Here is a 12,073-nt window from a genome sequence, read left to right as displayed (position 1 = left end):
AGCCACAGGCGCCGGAGCCACCATACTAGGCCTTAATCTTGTTGTTATTGTAACATAATGAATGTTAGACCTTTTAGAGTCTTAACGTTTTTGATTTGCCTTATCTGATAATTCCACTTCTAGGGATGTATCTTGTGAGAGAAAAAGCTTTACACTTGAAGCTCTTCACCACAGCATTATTTATATTATTAAAAAATTAAATGCATGGCTGGCGTCTGTAGTATAGTGGTTAGGATGCTGGCCACATACACCAGGAGTGATGGGTTCGAACCTGACTGGAGACTGCTAATCAAACAAACAACAACAACAACAATAAATAGCCGGTTGTTGTGGTAGGTGCCTGTAGTCCCAGCTATGAGGGAGGCTCAGGCAAGAGGATCACTTGAGCCCAAGGGTTTGAGGTTGCTATGAGCTATGATGCCATGGCACTGTACAGAGGGCAACAAAGTGAGACTTTGTCTCAAAAAAAAAAAAATTAAATTCAGTGTTAGTGTCTAACATTAAAGGAATGATAAATTATGATCTAGCTCCTTGATAAAATATGCAGCCATTGAAAAGTGTATCAAGTTTGTCAAGATTTTCATAATAAGGTTAAACAAAAAAAAGGAGGTTATAGGATTCTGTATTCATAATGATTGCAACTGTGGGGAAAGATACATATTAAAAATACTCAAAGGAATATGTGATCCTTAGTGTAATTTTGTCATCTGATTAAAATTGAATTTGTATAATTGCCCTTGTTTTTTTCCAGAACCAGATTGAGGCAGAACTGAATAAACATTGGCAGCGGTTGTTAGAGGGGCTCTCTTACTACAGACCTCCCAGGTATGGCTATTTAATGCATCTGGCTAGAGTAATTCCCCTGTGGAAGCAGGCATAGATGAAACCATTCTCACATATATTTTTGTGATATTGCTAGGTTAGGTAAATCATAGAGAATATAATTTGGTTACCAGTATAAAAGAATAGCGTACTTTTTTCCCGTTTATTGAAAGAAAGAGAAATTCCTTATAGAAATACACTATGTAGAATGAGATTATATATAACCCTAGGTGTGGGGATGAAGTTTTATTAAATATTCAGTGAGTATTTCTAATGTTTGTTTAGGGTCCACTGTGTTTGTGAACACTAAATGTTGAGATATAGCAGTGAACTTTGATAATAGCAGCTAACACTTGTCTTGTGTTTGCTGTGCACCAATTGTTATTCTAAGCACTTGGCTTAAGTTAATTATTCCTCACAAGAGCCCATTGGGTGAAGATACTGGTTTTCTTACTGGGCAGTGACAAACAACAATAATAAATACAAAATAGTTGAAAAAGAAGAAAATACAGCTCATAGGGCTAGACTTATTTATCTTAATTCTCAGTCCAGATCTTATTCTATGGCATATCATAATCCCAAGCCATCCTTATTTCTCTTATACTTCCATACATCTATTAAATCTGTTATGTTCTTACTTTCCATCTTCATTCTCCTAATTAATGATGAATTTTTTGTTTTAGTTGTTTCTGTACTAATCCTATTCTCCCCATAATTATTTTGAAGTAACTCCCAGACATCTTGTTATTTTATCTGTAAATACTTCACTAAGTATCTAAAGATATATGGACTTTAAAAAAGAAGATAATCACTATGTTAACACATTTAGGTACTCTTATCATTGTTTCCATTTTACAGATGGGGAAACTGATGCTCAAAGAGGTTAAGTAACTTGCCCAAGGTCACACAGCTAGTAAGTGGTAGAACCAGGATTCAAACCTGGCAGTCTTACTCCAGTGTCTGTGTTCTTAATCATCATTCTGTGTTGCCTTTTTCATAACTTACTGTTTATCCTTCCAGGGGTGGAGAACCTGCAGCTACAGGTTCCCTACCCCTATAACTAGCCTTTATGTTATGGATTTTCTGTGAATGTGAGAGTCTCTATTAAAAAAATACAACCACAACATCATGATGTAGGTCACAGAATGGACATTTGTGGCATTTAAAGAGAAAAATTCCCTTTGTAGTAGCATGGGATTTAACATCTTGACAGACTTTATCTTAAAAAAATAAAACAAAACTAAATTCTATACTTTCTTGGAATTCAATTAGTTTTTTCTTTAATGTCCTCTTTCTGTTTCAGGATCCCATCCAAAGTACCACACTGCACTTAATTGTCATATCTCTGTGTTCTCCTCTTACCTGTGACAGTATCTCAGTCTTTCCTTGATTTTTTTGACCTTCAGTAGTTTTAAGGAGGCCTGGTCAAGTATTTTGTAGAATAACCTCAATTTGGATTTGTCTGACGTTTTTCTTATTGTTAGACTGGTTTGTGAGGTTTGGGGAAGAATATACACGAGAGAAAGGTACCATTCTTATCATATCATACAGAGGTACAGGTTTACCCCCCCCCCCCGCCCTTTCTTAATCTATCCTTTGGAAGTGAGTACTAAGTATATAGCCCATTCTCCATTCTCCTTGTGTAGTGCTAATGGAATTAAACTCCCACTTCCTAGAGGCAGAGGTAGCATCTATGGGTATTATTTGGAATTCTTATGTAAGGAAGATTTTCCCCTCCTCTTCCATTTATTTATTTAGTCATTCATTCATTTATGTCAGTATGGACTCATGCATTTATCTTATACTTCGTTTATACTATGTTTCAGCTTTGGCCGCTGGAATTACTTGCAGGTTGGCTTCTGTGTCCTTTTGACATGTCCCCATCCTTTTGTTTTTTATTTAAGCACTATCTTCTATTTTATCTTGTATTTTCCCTGACCCCAACTCTAGAATTAGTCAATTCTCCAAGAAGTCCTGGTAGTTTTTATTAGAGAATGGTATTAGAAACCCAGATCTGGGTGCTGGCTGTGCTTATTGCTACTGGAGTGTTGTAATTTCTAGGACTTCACAGTGGACAGAGCTAGATAATATATGTATCAATACAAAAAACAGACCTGGTTTAAATTTTACCTCACCTTTTTATTAGCTGTGAGATTTTTGGTAAGTTATTTACTCTAAGTGTTGCTAATATTATTTGTAAAATAATATTAATATTTGCCTTTCATAGTAGTTTAAGGATCAGAAATAATTAATGAGGCTGGGCTCAGTGGCTCATGCCTGTATCCTAGCACTCTGAGAGGCTGAGGCAGGTGGATTGCCTGAGTTCAGGAGTTCAAGACCACCCTGAGCAAGAACAAGACCCATCTCTTAAAAAAAAATAGCCAGGTGTTGTGGTGGGCACCTGTAGTCCCAGCTACTCAGCAGGCTGAGGCAAGAGGATCACTAGAGACCAAGAGTTTGAGGTTGCTGTGAGCTATGACGCGATGGCACTTGGCTGAGGGCGACAAAGTGAGACTCTGTCTAAAAAACAATAATTAATGAATTTACAAATAATACTGTTACAACTATAGTTTTTAACAGACATATACTACTTTTTATTACTTAGGTATGACCAGTTCTTTGTTACAAAGTCTGTAGAGGTGAACTTGTATGTGTGTGTGTGTATTTTGTAGGCATATAAAGGCATGTAAGAAAAAATAGTTGTAGTAAAAATTTTCTTTGAATATTTTTATTTTATACCCATAGTTCTTGAGAATGAGGAAATGATTCACTATTCTTTTCATAGCCCAACTTCAGCTGAAAAAGTGAAAGCTAATAAAGATGTGGCTTCTCCACTGAAGGAACTGGGTTTAAGAATCAGCAAATTTTTGGTAAGTGAAAATTTAGGACTGGCTCAGTTTATTACTTGCAGTATGGATGTGCATAGTTTTGGGTTAGGGATAGTGAAAATTCAGTTGATTAAAGTTTCAGGGATTCAATTGAACATGCGGTGTTTCAGAAATACCCAAGTGTAGCTTTTTTCCCCTAAAAGTCACAAAGCAAAGTTGCCTGGTCACTTACCATAGAGTTTACTTCAGCATGCATGTGGTGGTCTTTAAGCTAAGTTTGTATTTATATATATAGCTGTTTCCTTTTAATTTCGGAAGCTCAGATGATGCCAACTGCTGTGCTAATGTGCTTGATAAATAAGCACAGTACTGTCCAGGTGTGGTACTTTACTCGTGTAATCCTAGCATTCTGGGAGGCTAAGGCAAGAGGATCCCTTAAGGTCAGGAGTTTGTGACCAGCCTCAGCAAGAGGGAGACCCCATCTCTACTAAAAATAAAAAAATTACCTGGGTGTTATGGTAGGTACCTATAGTCCTGGCTACTCAGGAGACTGAGGCAGGAGGATTTCTTAAACCCAGTTTGAGGCCTTGGCACTCTGGGTAACAGAGCTGGACTCTGTCTCAATGAAAAAAAAGCACAATTCTTTCTTGCATGTAAATTTAATTGTCATGCAAATCGCATGTAAGTGACTAGCCCTTTTTTTCTCCTTTTGGGATCAAAATTGCTGTGTTGTACGAAATCTTTAAAAAGGATTTTTATTACTCAAATCTTGTGTTCATTCCAGTGGACAACTTTAGAATGCTTTGTATCCTGGGCGGCGCCTGTGTTTCAAAAGAGTAGGGTGCTGGCCCCATATATCGGAGGTGGCAGGTTCAAACCCAGCCCTGGCTAAAAACTGCAAAAAAAAAAAAAAAAAAAAAAGAGAATGCTTTGTGTCCTATGTATGATATATGAGTTCTGGTGGCTGTTCCTCACTTAATACCTCTGTATTTCAGGGTCTTGATGAAGAACAGAGTGTGCAGTTACTCCAGTGTTACCTTCAAGAGGATTACAGGGGTACTCGAGACTCCCTGAAGGTTTGTTGTTTTTTCCAGATCCTTTCTGCTGCCTTTATCCTTTTTCATTGTTGGTTTTAGGTAACGTAGGGTTTGGCACAGTTCTTAGAAAAGAGGTACGTGATCAGATTCAACCAGTTCTTATAAAAGAGGTAGGTGATCAACCATTCTCAGGAAAGACTTTCTAAAGGCTTAAAAAAGAACATATACTTAAGCTGAGATCTGTCCTCATACTTGAAGGGTGAAGAAATCAAGATTGACATGTTAATCATAGAATATCACAACTGAGAAGGATTTGAGAGAATGTCCAGCCTGCCCAGCTCCTCATTTCATATAAGAGGAAATATGAGGCCAAAGGGAAAGAGGGAGTTGAGCACAGGTTTGGGTAAACTTAGATGAAAAATAAGGTGAGAAACATTTATAGGAACAAATGTGCAGTTATGTATAATCTTAGGATGGGGTGAAGATGTGTATCTTTTTCTTTGTTAATTGAGTTTGACCTATAAGATGGCTTTTTAACTACCCTGTTTTTCTTCAGACGGTACTACAAGATGAGAGACAGAGCCAGGCCTTAATCCTGAAGGTCAGTAGTAGTCACCATTCTATTTGTTGATGTAAAATTGGGTGACAGCTTCTTGATCTTATTTTTGTGAGTATTGCTGGATTTTAACTCTTCTGTAGGGTAAGCATTGAGGTATTAATGAAGAAGCATATTAACTTCTTTGTAAAACAAGAGGCTTTTATCTACTAGACCAAGCTGAAAAGTTATTCCAAGGAGATTCTTCAGCTACTTGTGGTGAGAACTATTTTTTCTCTAGGTCTAAATTCAACAGGGTTAATTTGTATTTCTTTATTCCTCAGCCTCGCTCCACCAACCTCTCACTTAGGGTCTCATTTCAAAATGGAATTTCATTGTGACTTCTGAAGATGTTTCCTATTTGATATTTAGTGAGAATGAAGTATAGTAGTTACAAGCAATGAGGACCTGTGTTGGTGTTTTTTGTTTATATGTGCTTGGCCTAATCATTTATAGCATTGTGTTTTACTTGAATGTTCTCAGAAATCATACTAGAAAACATTTTTGGAAATTTATTTATATCGGCTCGGTGCCTGTGGCTCAATCAGCTAGGGTGCCAGCCACGTACACCTAAGGTGGTGGGTTCAAATCCAGCCCGGGTCCGCCGAACAACAATGACGGCTGCAACCAAAAAATGGCTGGGCGTTGTGGCGGGCGCCTGTGGTCCCAGCTACTTGGGAGGCAGAGGCAGGAGACTCGCTCGAGCCCAGGAGTTGGAGGTTGCTGTGAGCTGTGATGCCACAGCACTCTACCCAGGGGGATAGCTTGAGGCTCTGTCTCACAAAAAAAAAAAAAAAAAGAAAGAAATTTATTTATATCATTAATAATTCTGTTGATCCTGTATGCCTTAACTTATATCCTGATTTATGAAGGTCTTTTGCTTTCTTTTGGGCTAATTTAATATATTTGCATTTCTATATTGCTTATTTACATAAATTGAATTTTTTCATTCACATTTTTATGTGATCTTATTTAAAATTGAGTATCTTTGGTACAAAAGTGAGCAACTGATTTTGAGTCTTTGGATTTTTCTCAGATTGCAGATTATTACTATGAAGAAAGAACCTGTATTCTTCGTTGTGTCTTACACCTTCTCACTTATTTCCAAGATGAAAGACACCCTTATAGAGTAAGCTTGTTTAGTTGCCATAGTTCTTTTTACCTTGTATCATCTAACCTTTTAAATAATTTTATTCATACTTGGGTGGTGCCTGTGGCTCAGTGAGTAGGGCACCGGCCCCATATACCGAAGTGGCAGGTTTGAACCCAGCCCCAGCCAAACTGCAACAAAAAAAAAGCCGAGCGTTGTGGTGGGCGCCTGTAGTCCCAGCTACTTGGAGGGCTGGGGCAAGAGAATCACCTGAGCCCAAGAAGTGGAGGTTGCTGTGAGCTGTGTGACACCACGGCACTCTACCAAGGGTGACAAAGTGGAACTCTGTCTCTAAAAAAAGTGATAATAATTTTATTCATGCTAATTCAAATGTTTACCTTTTATTCTAGGTGTAAGTTATTCTGTTTTGATTTTTTTAAGGTTGAATATGCAGACTGTGTTGACAAATTGGAGAAGGAACTAGTTTCAAAATATAGGCAGCAGTTTGAAGAGCTTTATAAAACTGAAGCACCAACATGGGAGACACATGGAAACCTCATGGTATGTGGTTATCGTGCTCTCTTATAGCTGTTGGGACAATGGTATACCTTTGCTCATAACTTTGTTCCAAGTTAAATTATTTATTTATTAATTTAAAACATGTATAGATTATCATTCTTCAGAAAAACTTAAATATGCCATTTAAATGAAAACATTGATGGCTTTAATTAGTGGTACTTAATTCTGACCTTTTCCCTTGACTTTATCTTGTCACTTTTACTTCTTACCTAAAATAATATCTGAGTGGTTAATGGAACTCTAAACCTAAGATTTCATCATCTTTATTACCATTTTCTCTTAAGTATGTGATAATAGTCTGATTATTTTATCCTAAAGCCTAAACTAATTTGCATTTATAGCATGACCTTTTTTCTAGTGTGATGGTCAGTGTGTTAATCACTACATTAGGTTGGGCATGGTGGCTCATGCATGTAATCCTAGCACTCTAGAAGGCTGAGGTGAGTTTGAGACCAGCCTGAGCTAGAGTGAGACCTCATTTCTAAAAATAGCTGGGCATTGTGGCGGGTTTCTGTAGTCCCAGCTACTTGGGAGGCTGAGGCAAGAGAATTGCTTGAGTCCAAGAATCTGAGGTTGCTGTGAGCTATAATGCCATGGCATTCTACCAAGGGCGACAAAGTGAGACTTTGTCTTAAAATTAAAAAAAAAGAAACAATCATTGCATTAAACTTTTTTTTCTTGTAGCTTTTGCTCCATTTTATTTCATTTTATTTTTTAGAATATTATAGGGGTACAAATGTACATAAATTGCGTTAGTGCAGTTTGAGTCCAAGTTATAAGTATGCCCATTACAGTTGTTTGTACTCTGAAACATTATTGGAGGGGTCTAAGCATCCTGTAACTTTGACAATGTATTCTTTCACAGTTTCAATGTCACTGAATGGCTTCCCTTTTTTCAAGTATATAAGCTACTTTGTAAATTGCTTCACTGGCATTACATCCAGGTCTTACTGCTACTTGAAAGAATTACCTTTTGCTTTTTTTTATCTTTTGATTTCTGCAGTACAACCATTCATGTCTCTTCTTTTAATTTAAAATATTTGTGGACCTTATGAGTGTTATAATGCTGATGAGCATTGAATTTCTTTTTTTTTTAGTTTTCAGCTGGGGCTGGGTTTGAACCTGCCACCTCCCGCATATGGGATCGGCACTCTACCCTTTTGAGCCACAGGTGCCACCCTGAATTTCTTTGATGTTGATATGGTAGCATCATAAAGCAAGCAAACCATCTTATCTTTAGCAGAAACAAGATAATACTGAAATTACCAGTCCTCATTACAAAATCAGCATTCTCTTGGTCTTCGACATGATGGGCTGTTCTGCAGGCAGAATTAAAAAATATTGTTGAACTGTGTAACTGTTCACAAATTCTACTTCAGATAGAAGTGTAATGCACCATTGTTAAAAGCTGATAACGTGGCTCGGCGCCTATAGCTCAACCGGCTAAGGCACCAGCCACGTACACCTAAGGTGGCGGGTTCGAATCCCCAGCCCGGACCTGCCAAACAACAATGACGGCTGCAACCAAAAAATAGCCGGGCATTGTGGCGGGTGCCTGTGGTCCCAGCTACTTGGGAGGGTGAGGCAAGAGACTCGCTTGAGCCCAGGAGTTGGAGGTTGTTGTGAGCTGTAATGCCAGGGCACTCTACCTAGGGGGACAGCTTGAGGCTCTGTCTAAAAAAAAAAAAAAAAAAAAAAAAAAGCTGATAACGGACTGGTGTACTTAACCCCCATAAACTCTTGCCAAAACCAGCCTCATGCAGTAGTGGTGCCAGTCAGGCAGGAGAATTTAGAACTAAATTATGAGTGTAGCAGCTATCAATTTAGTCCTTATGGCTTATTAATGTTCTAATTGTGCTGGTCAATCTGGGAGGATTATTTTGTTGAATCTTATTTTATTTTTTGGTATTTTAAATGTTCATTTTAAAAATAGAATAAAAATATAAAAGGCAAACAAAAAGGTATTGATAAAAATAAAAGGATTTGTTCTATAAAATTTGGGTTGAATTAAAAGGCCAAACTTAAGGGGCGGTGCCTGTGGTTCAGTGAGTATGGCGCCGGCCCCGTATACCGAAGGTGGCAGGTTTGAACCCGGCCCCAGCCAAACTACAACAACAACAAAAAATAGCTGGGAGCCAGCTCGCCCGCGTCTTGTCCTCTCTACTTCTGACATCATGTCCTTTACTACTCGTTCTACCACCTTCTCCAGCAATTACTGTTCCCTGGGCTTAGTCCAGGTGCCCAGCTACAGCATCCAGCCTGCCAGCAGCACAGCCAGCGTCTATGTAGGCACCAGGGGCTCAGGCTCCCAGATCTCCATGTCCCACTCTGCCAGCTTCCAGGGCAGCTGGGGGTCTGGGGGCCTCGCCATGGGGATGGCCGGGGGTCTGGCAGGAATAGGGGGCATTCAGACCAAGAAGGAGACCATGCAAGAACTGAACGACCTCCTGGCCTCTTACCTGGACAGAGTGAGGAACTTGGAGACCAATAATTGGAGGCTGGAGAGCAAAATCCAGGAACACCTGGAGAAGAAGGGGCCCCAGGTCAGAGACTGGGCGCATTACTTCAAGACCATTGAGGACCTGAGGGCTCAGATCTTTGCCAATTCTATGGACAATGCCCACATTGTTCTGCAGATTGACAGTGCCCGTCTTGATGCTGATGACTTTAGAGTCAAGTATGAGGCAGAACTGGCCATGCGCCCATCTGTGGAGAGCGACATCCATGGGCTCCGCAAGGTCATTGATACACCAATATCACTCGACTACAGCTGGAGTCAGAGATCGAGGCTCTCAAAGAGGACCTCCTCTCCATGAAGAAGAACCATGAGAAGGAAGTAAAAGTCCTACAAGCCCAGATTGCCAGCTCTGGGTTGACTGTGGAGGTAGATGCTCCCACATCCCAGGACCTGAGCAGGATCATGGCAGACTGAGGGCCTAGTATGATGAGCTGGCTCGGAAGAACCAAGAAGAGCTGGCCCGGAAGAACCAAGAAGAGCTGGCCAAGACCTGGTGCTAGCAGATTGAAGAGAGCACCTCAGTGGTCACCTCACAGTTTGCTGAGGTCAGAGCTGCTGAGACAATGCTCACAGAGCTGACACATACAGTCCGGTCCTTGGAGATCGAACTGGACTCAATGAGAAATCAGAAGTCCAGGTTAGAGGACAGCCTGAGGGAGGTGGAGGCCCACTACATCATGCAGATGGAGCAACTAAATGGGGTCCTACATCATTTGGAGTCAGAGCTGGCACAGACCCAGGCAAAGGGCCAGTGCCAGGCCCAGGAGTATGAGGCACTGCTAAACATCGAGGTCAAGTTAGAGGCTGAGATTGCCACCTACCGCCACCTGCTGGAAGACGGGGAGGACTTCAACCTTGGCAATGCCCTGGACAGCAGCAGCTCCATGCAAACCATCCAAAAGACCACCACCTGCAGGATAGTGGACGGCAAAGTGGTGTCTGAGACCAACAACACCAAAGTTCTGAGACAGTGAGGCAGTAGAGCAGCATGTCCTTATACCAATAAAGAGTTCAGTGGTCACTGGAAAACAACAATGAAAAAAATAGCTGGGCATTGTGGTCAGAGTCTGTGTATAAGCTACTTGGGAGGCTGAGGCAAGAGAATCACCTAAGCCCAAGAATTGGAGGTTGCTGTGAGCTGTGACGCTGTGGCACTCTACAGAGGGTGACAAAGTGAGACTAGCTATTAAAAAAAAAAAGGTCAAACTTAAGGACCTACAAGTACATAGGTACGCCACCCCTTGGGTTGGGACTACAGGTGTGTACCACTATGCCTCAGTGTGTTGCCCAGGCTGACCTTAAACACCTGCCCTTGAGTGGTTCTCCCACCTTTGCCTTTTTTTTTCTTTTGTTACATCTTTTTTGTTTGTTTGTTTGTTTTTTGGAGACAGAACTTCAAGCTGTCACCCTAGGTAGAGTGCTGTGGCATCGCAGTTCACAGCAACCTCCAACTCCTGGGCTTAAGTGATTCTCTTGCCTCAGCCTCCCAAGTAGCTGAGACTATAGGTGCCTGTCACAACGCCTGGCCATTTTTTGGTTGCAGTTGTCATTGTTGTTTGGCAGACCCAGGTTGGATTCGAACCTGCCAGCTCTGGTGTATGAGCCACAGGCACCGAGCCACTTTTGTTACATCTTTATTACATAAGCTTTTTTCTATTTTTAAATTTTTTAAATTTAATTTCCTTTTACCTTTTTTTTTTTTTTTTTGTGACACAGCCTCACTTTGTTTCCCTCAGCAGGGTGCCATGGCATCACCGTTCACAGCAACATCAAACTGTTGGGCTTAAGCGATTCTCTTGCCTCAGCCTCCCAAGTAGCTGGGACTACTGGTGCCCACCACAATGCCTGGCTATTTTTAGAGATGAGGTCTCGCTCTGGCTCAGGCTCACCTTTGCCTTTTTATTTTAGAATTAGGCAAACTGATTTAAAATTCATATGAATAATAAAAAAGAATAGCCAGAACACTTTTGAAAGAAAAATAAGTCTTACTTGGTAATATAGCTATAATAATTTAAACCATGGAATTGGCTCATGAATAAATAGACTGTTGAATAGTGCATAATAGAAAGTCTAGATACAGATCCAAATACTTGTAGGGAATTATTATATGATAAAAGTGCATTTCAAATCAGTGGGGAAACTTGGGATTATTTAATAAATGATGTTGGAACTACTGAGAAGCCATCTGGAGGAAAAATTAAGCTAAATCTCTACCTCATACTTGCAGCTTAAAGAAAATCATTGGATTAATGATTTGAATTACGAAAGAGGCTCGATATGGTGGCTCACATTATAGTCCCAGCACTTTGGGAGGCCCAGGGGGCGGGAACACTTGAGGTCAGGAGTTATAAGTACAGTGAGCTGTGATCTACAGCCTGGGCTACAGAGCAAGACTTTGTTTCTATCAAAAAAATAAATAGGCTTGGCGCCTATAGCTCAACAGGCTAAGGCGCCAGCCACGTACACCTAAGGTGGCGGGTTCGAATCCCCAGCCCGGACCCGCCAAACAATAATGACGGCTGCAACCAAAAAATAGCCGGGCGTTGTGGCGGGCGCCTGTGGTCCCAGCTACTTGGGAGGCGGAGGCAGGAGACTCGCTTGAGC

At 40.5% G+C, this 12,073-nt stretch overlaps 1 protein-coding gene and 1 pseudogene across 1 annotated transcript in view; both read left to right on the top strand.

The window, feature by feature from the left end:
* Positions 1-730: 730 nt before the first annotated feature.
* Positions 731-12,073, top strand: part of NUP188 (nucleoporin 188) — a gene marked incomplete at its 5' end in the record, with an annotated part of 58,543 nt that continues 47,200 nt past the window's right edge. Inside the window, 8 exons of the mRNA XM_023516099.1 lie at positions 731-825; positions 3,608-3,692; positions 4,646-4,726; positions 5,244-5,288; positions 6,319-6,411; positions 6,814-6,933; positions 9,189-9,726; positions 10,058-10,439. Coding sequence (XP_023371867.1) covers positions 731-825; positions 3,608-3,692; positions 4,646-4,726; positions 5,244-5,288; positions 6,319-6,411; positions 6,814-6,933; positions 9,189-9,726; positions 10,058-10,439 — 1,439 coding nt within the window. The remainder of the gene's footprint in view (positions 826-3,607; positions 3,693-4,645; positions 4,727-5,243; positions 5,289-6,318; positions 6,412-6,813; positions 6,934-9,188; positions 9,727-10,057; positions 10,440-12,073) is intronic.
* On the top strand, positions 9,091-10,511 carry LOC105887444 (annotated as a pseudogene).

Source organism: Otolemur garnettii, unplaced genomic scaffold (genome assembly GCF_000181295.1).
Source record: "Otolemur garnettii isolate 467f Iridium unplaced genomic scaffold, OtoGar3 scaffold00087, whole genome shotgun sequence".
Lineage (NCBI taxonomy): Eukaryota > Metazoa > Chordata > Mammalia > Primates > Galagidae > Otolemur > Otolemur garnettii.
This window is presented reverse-complemented; position numbering and strand designations above follow the sequence as displayed.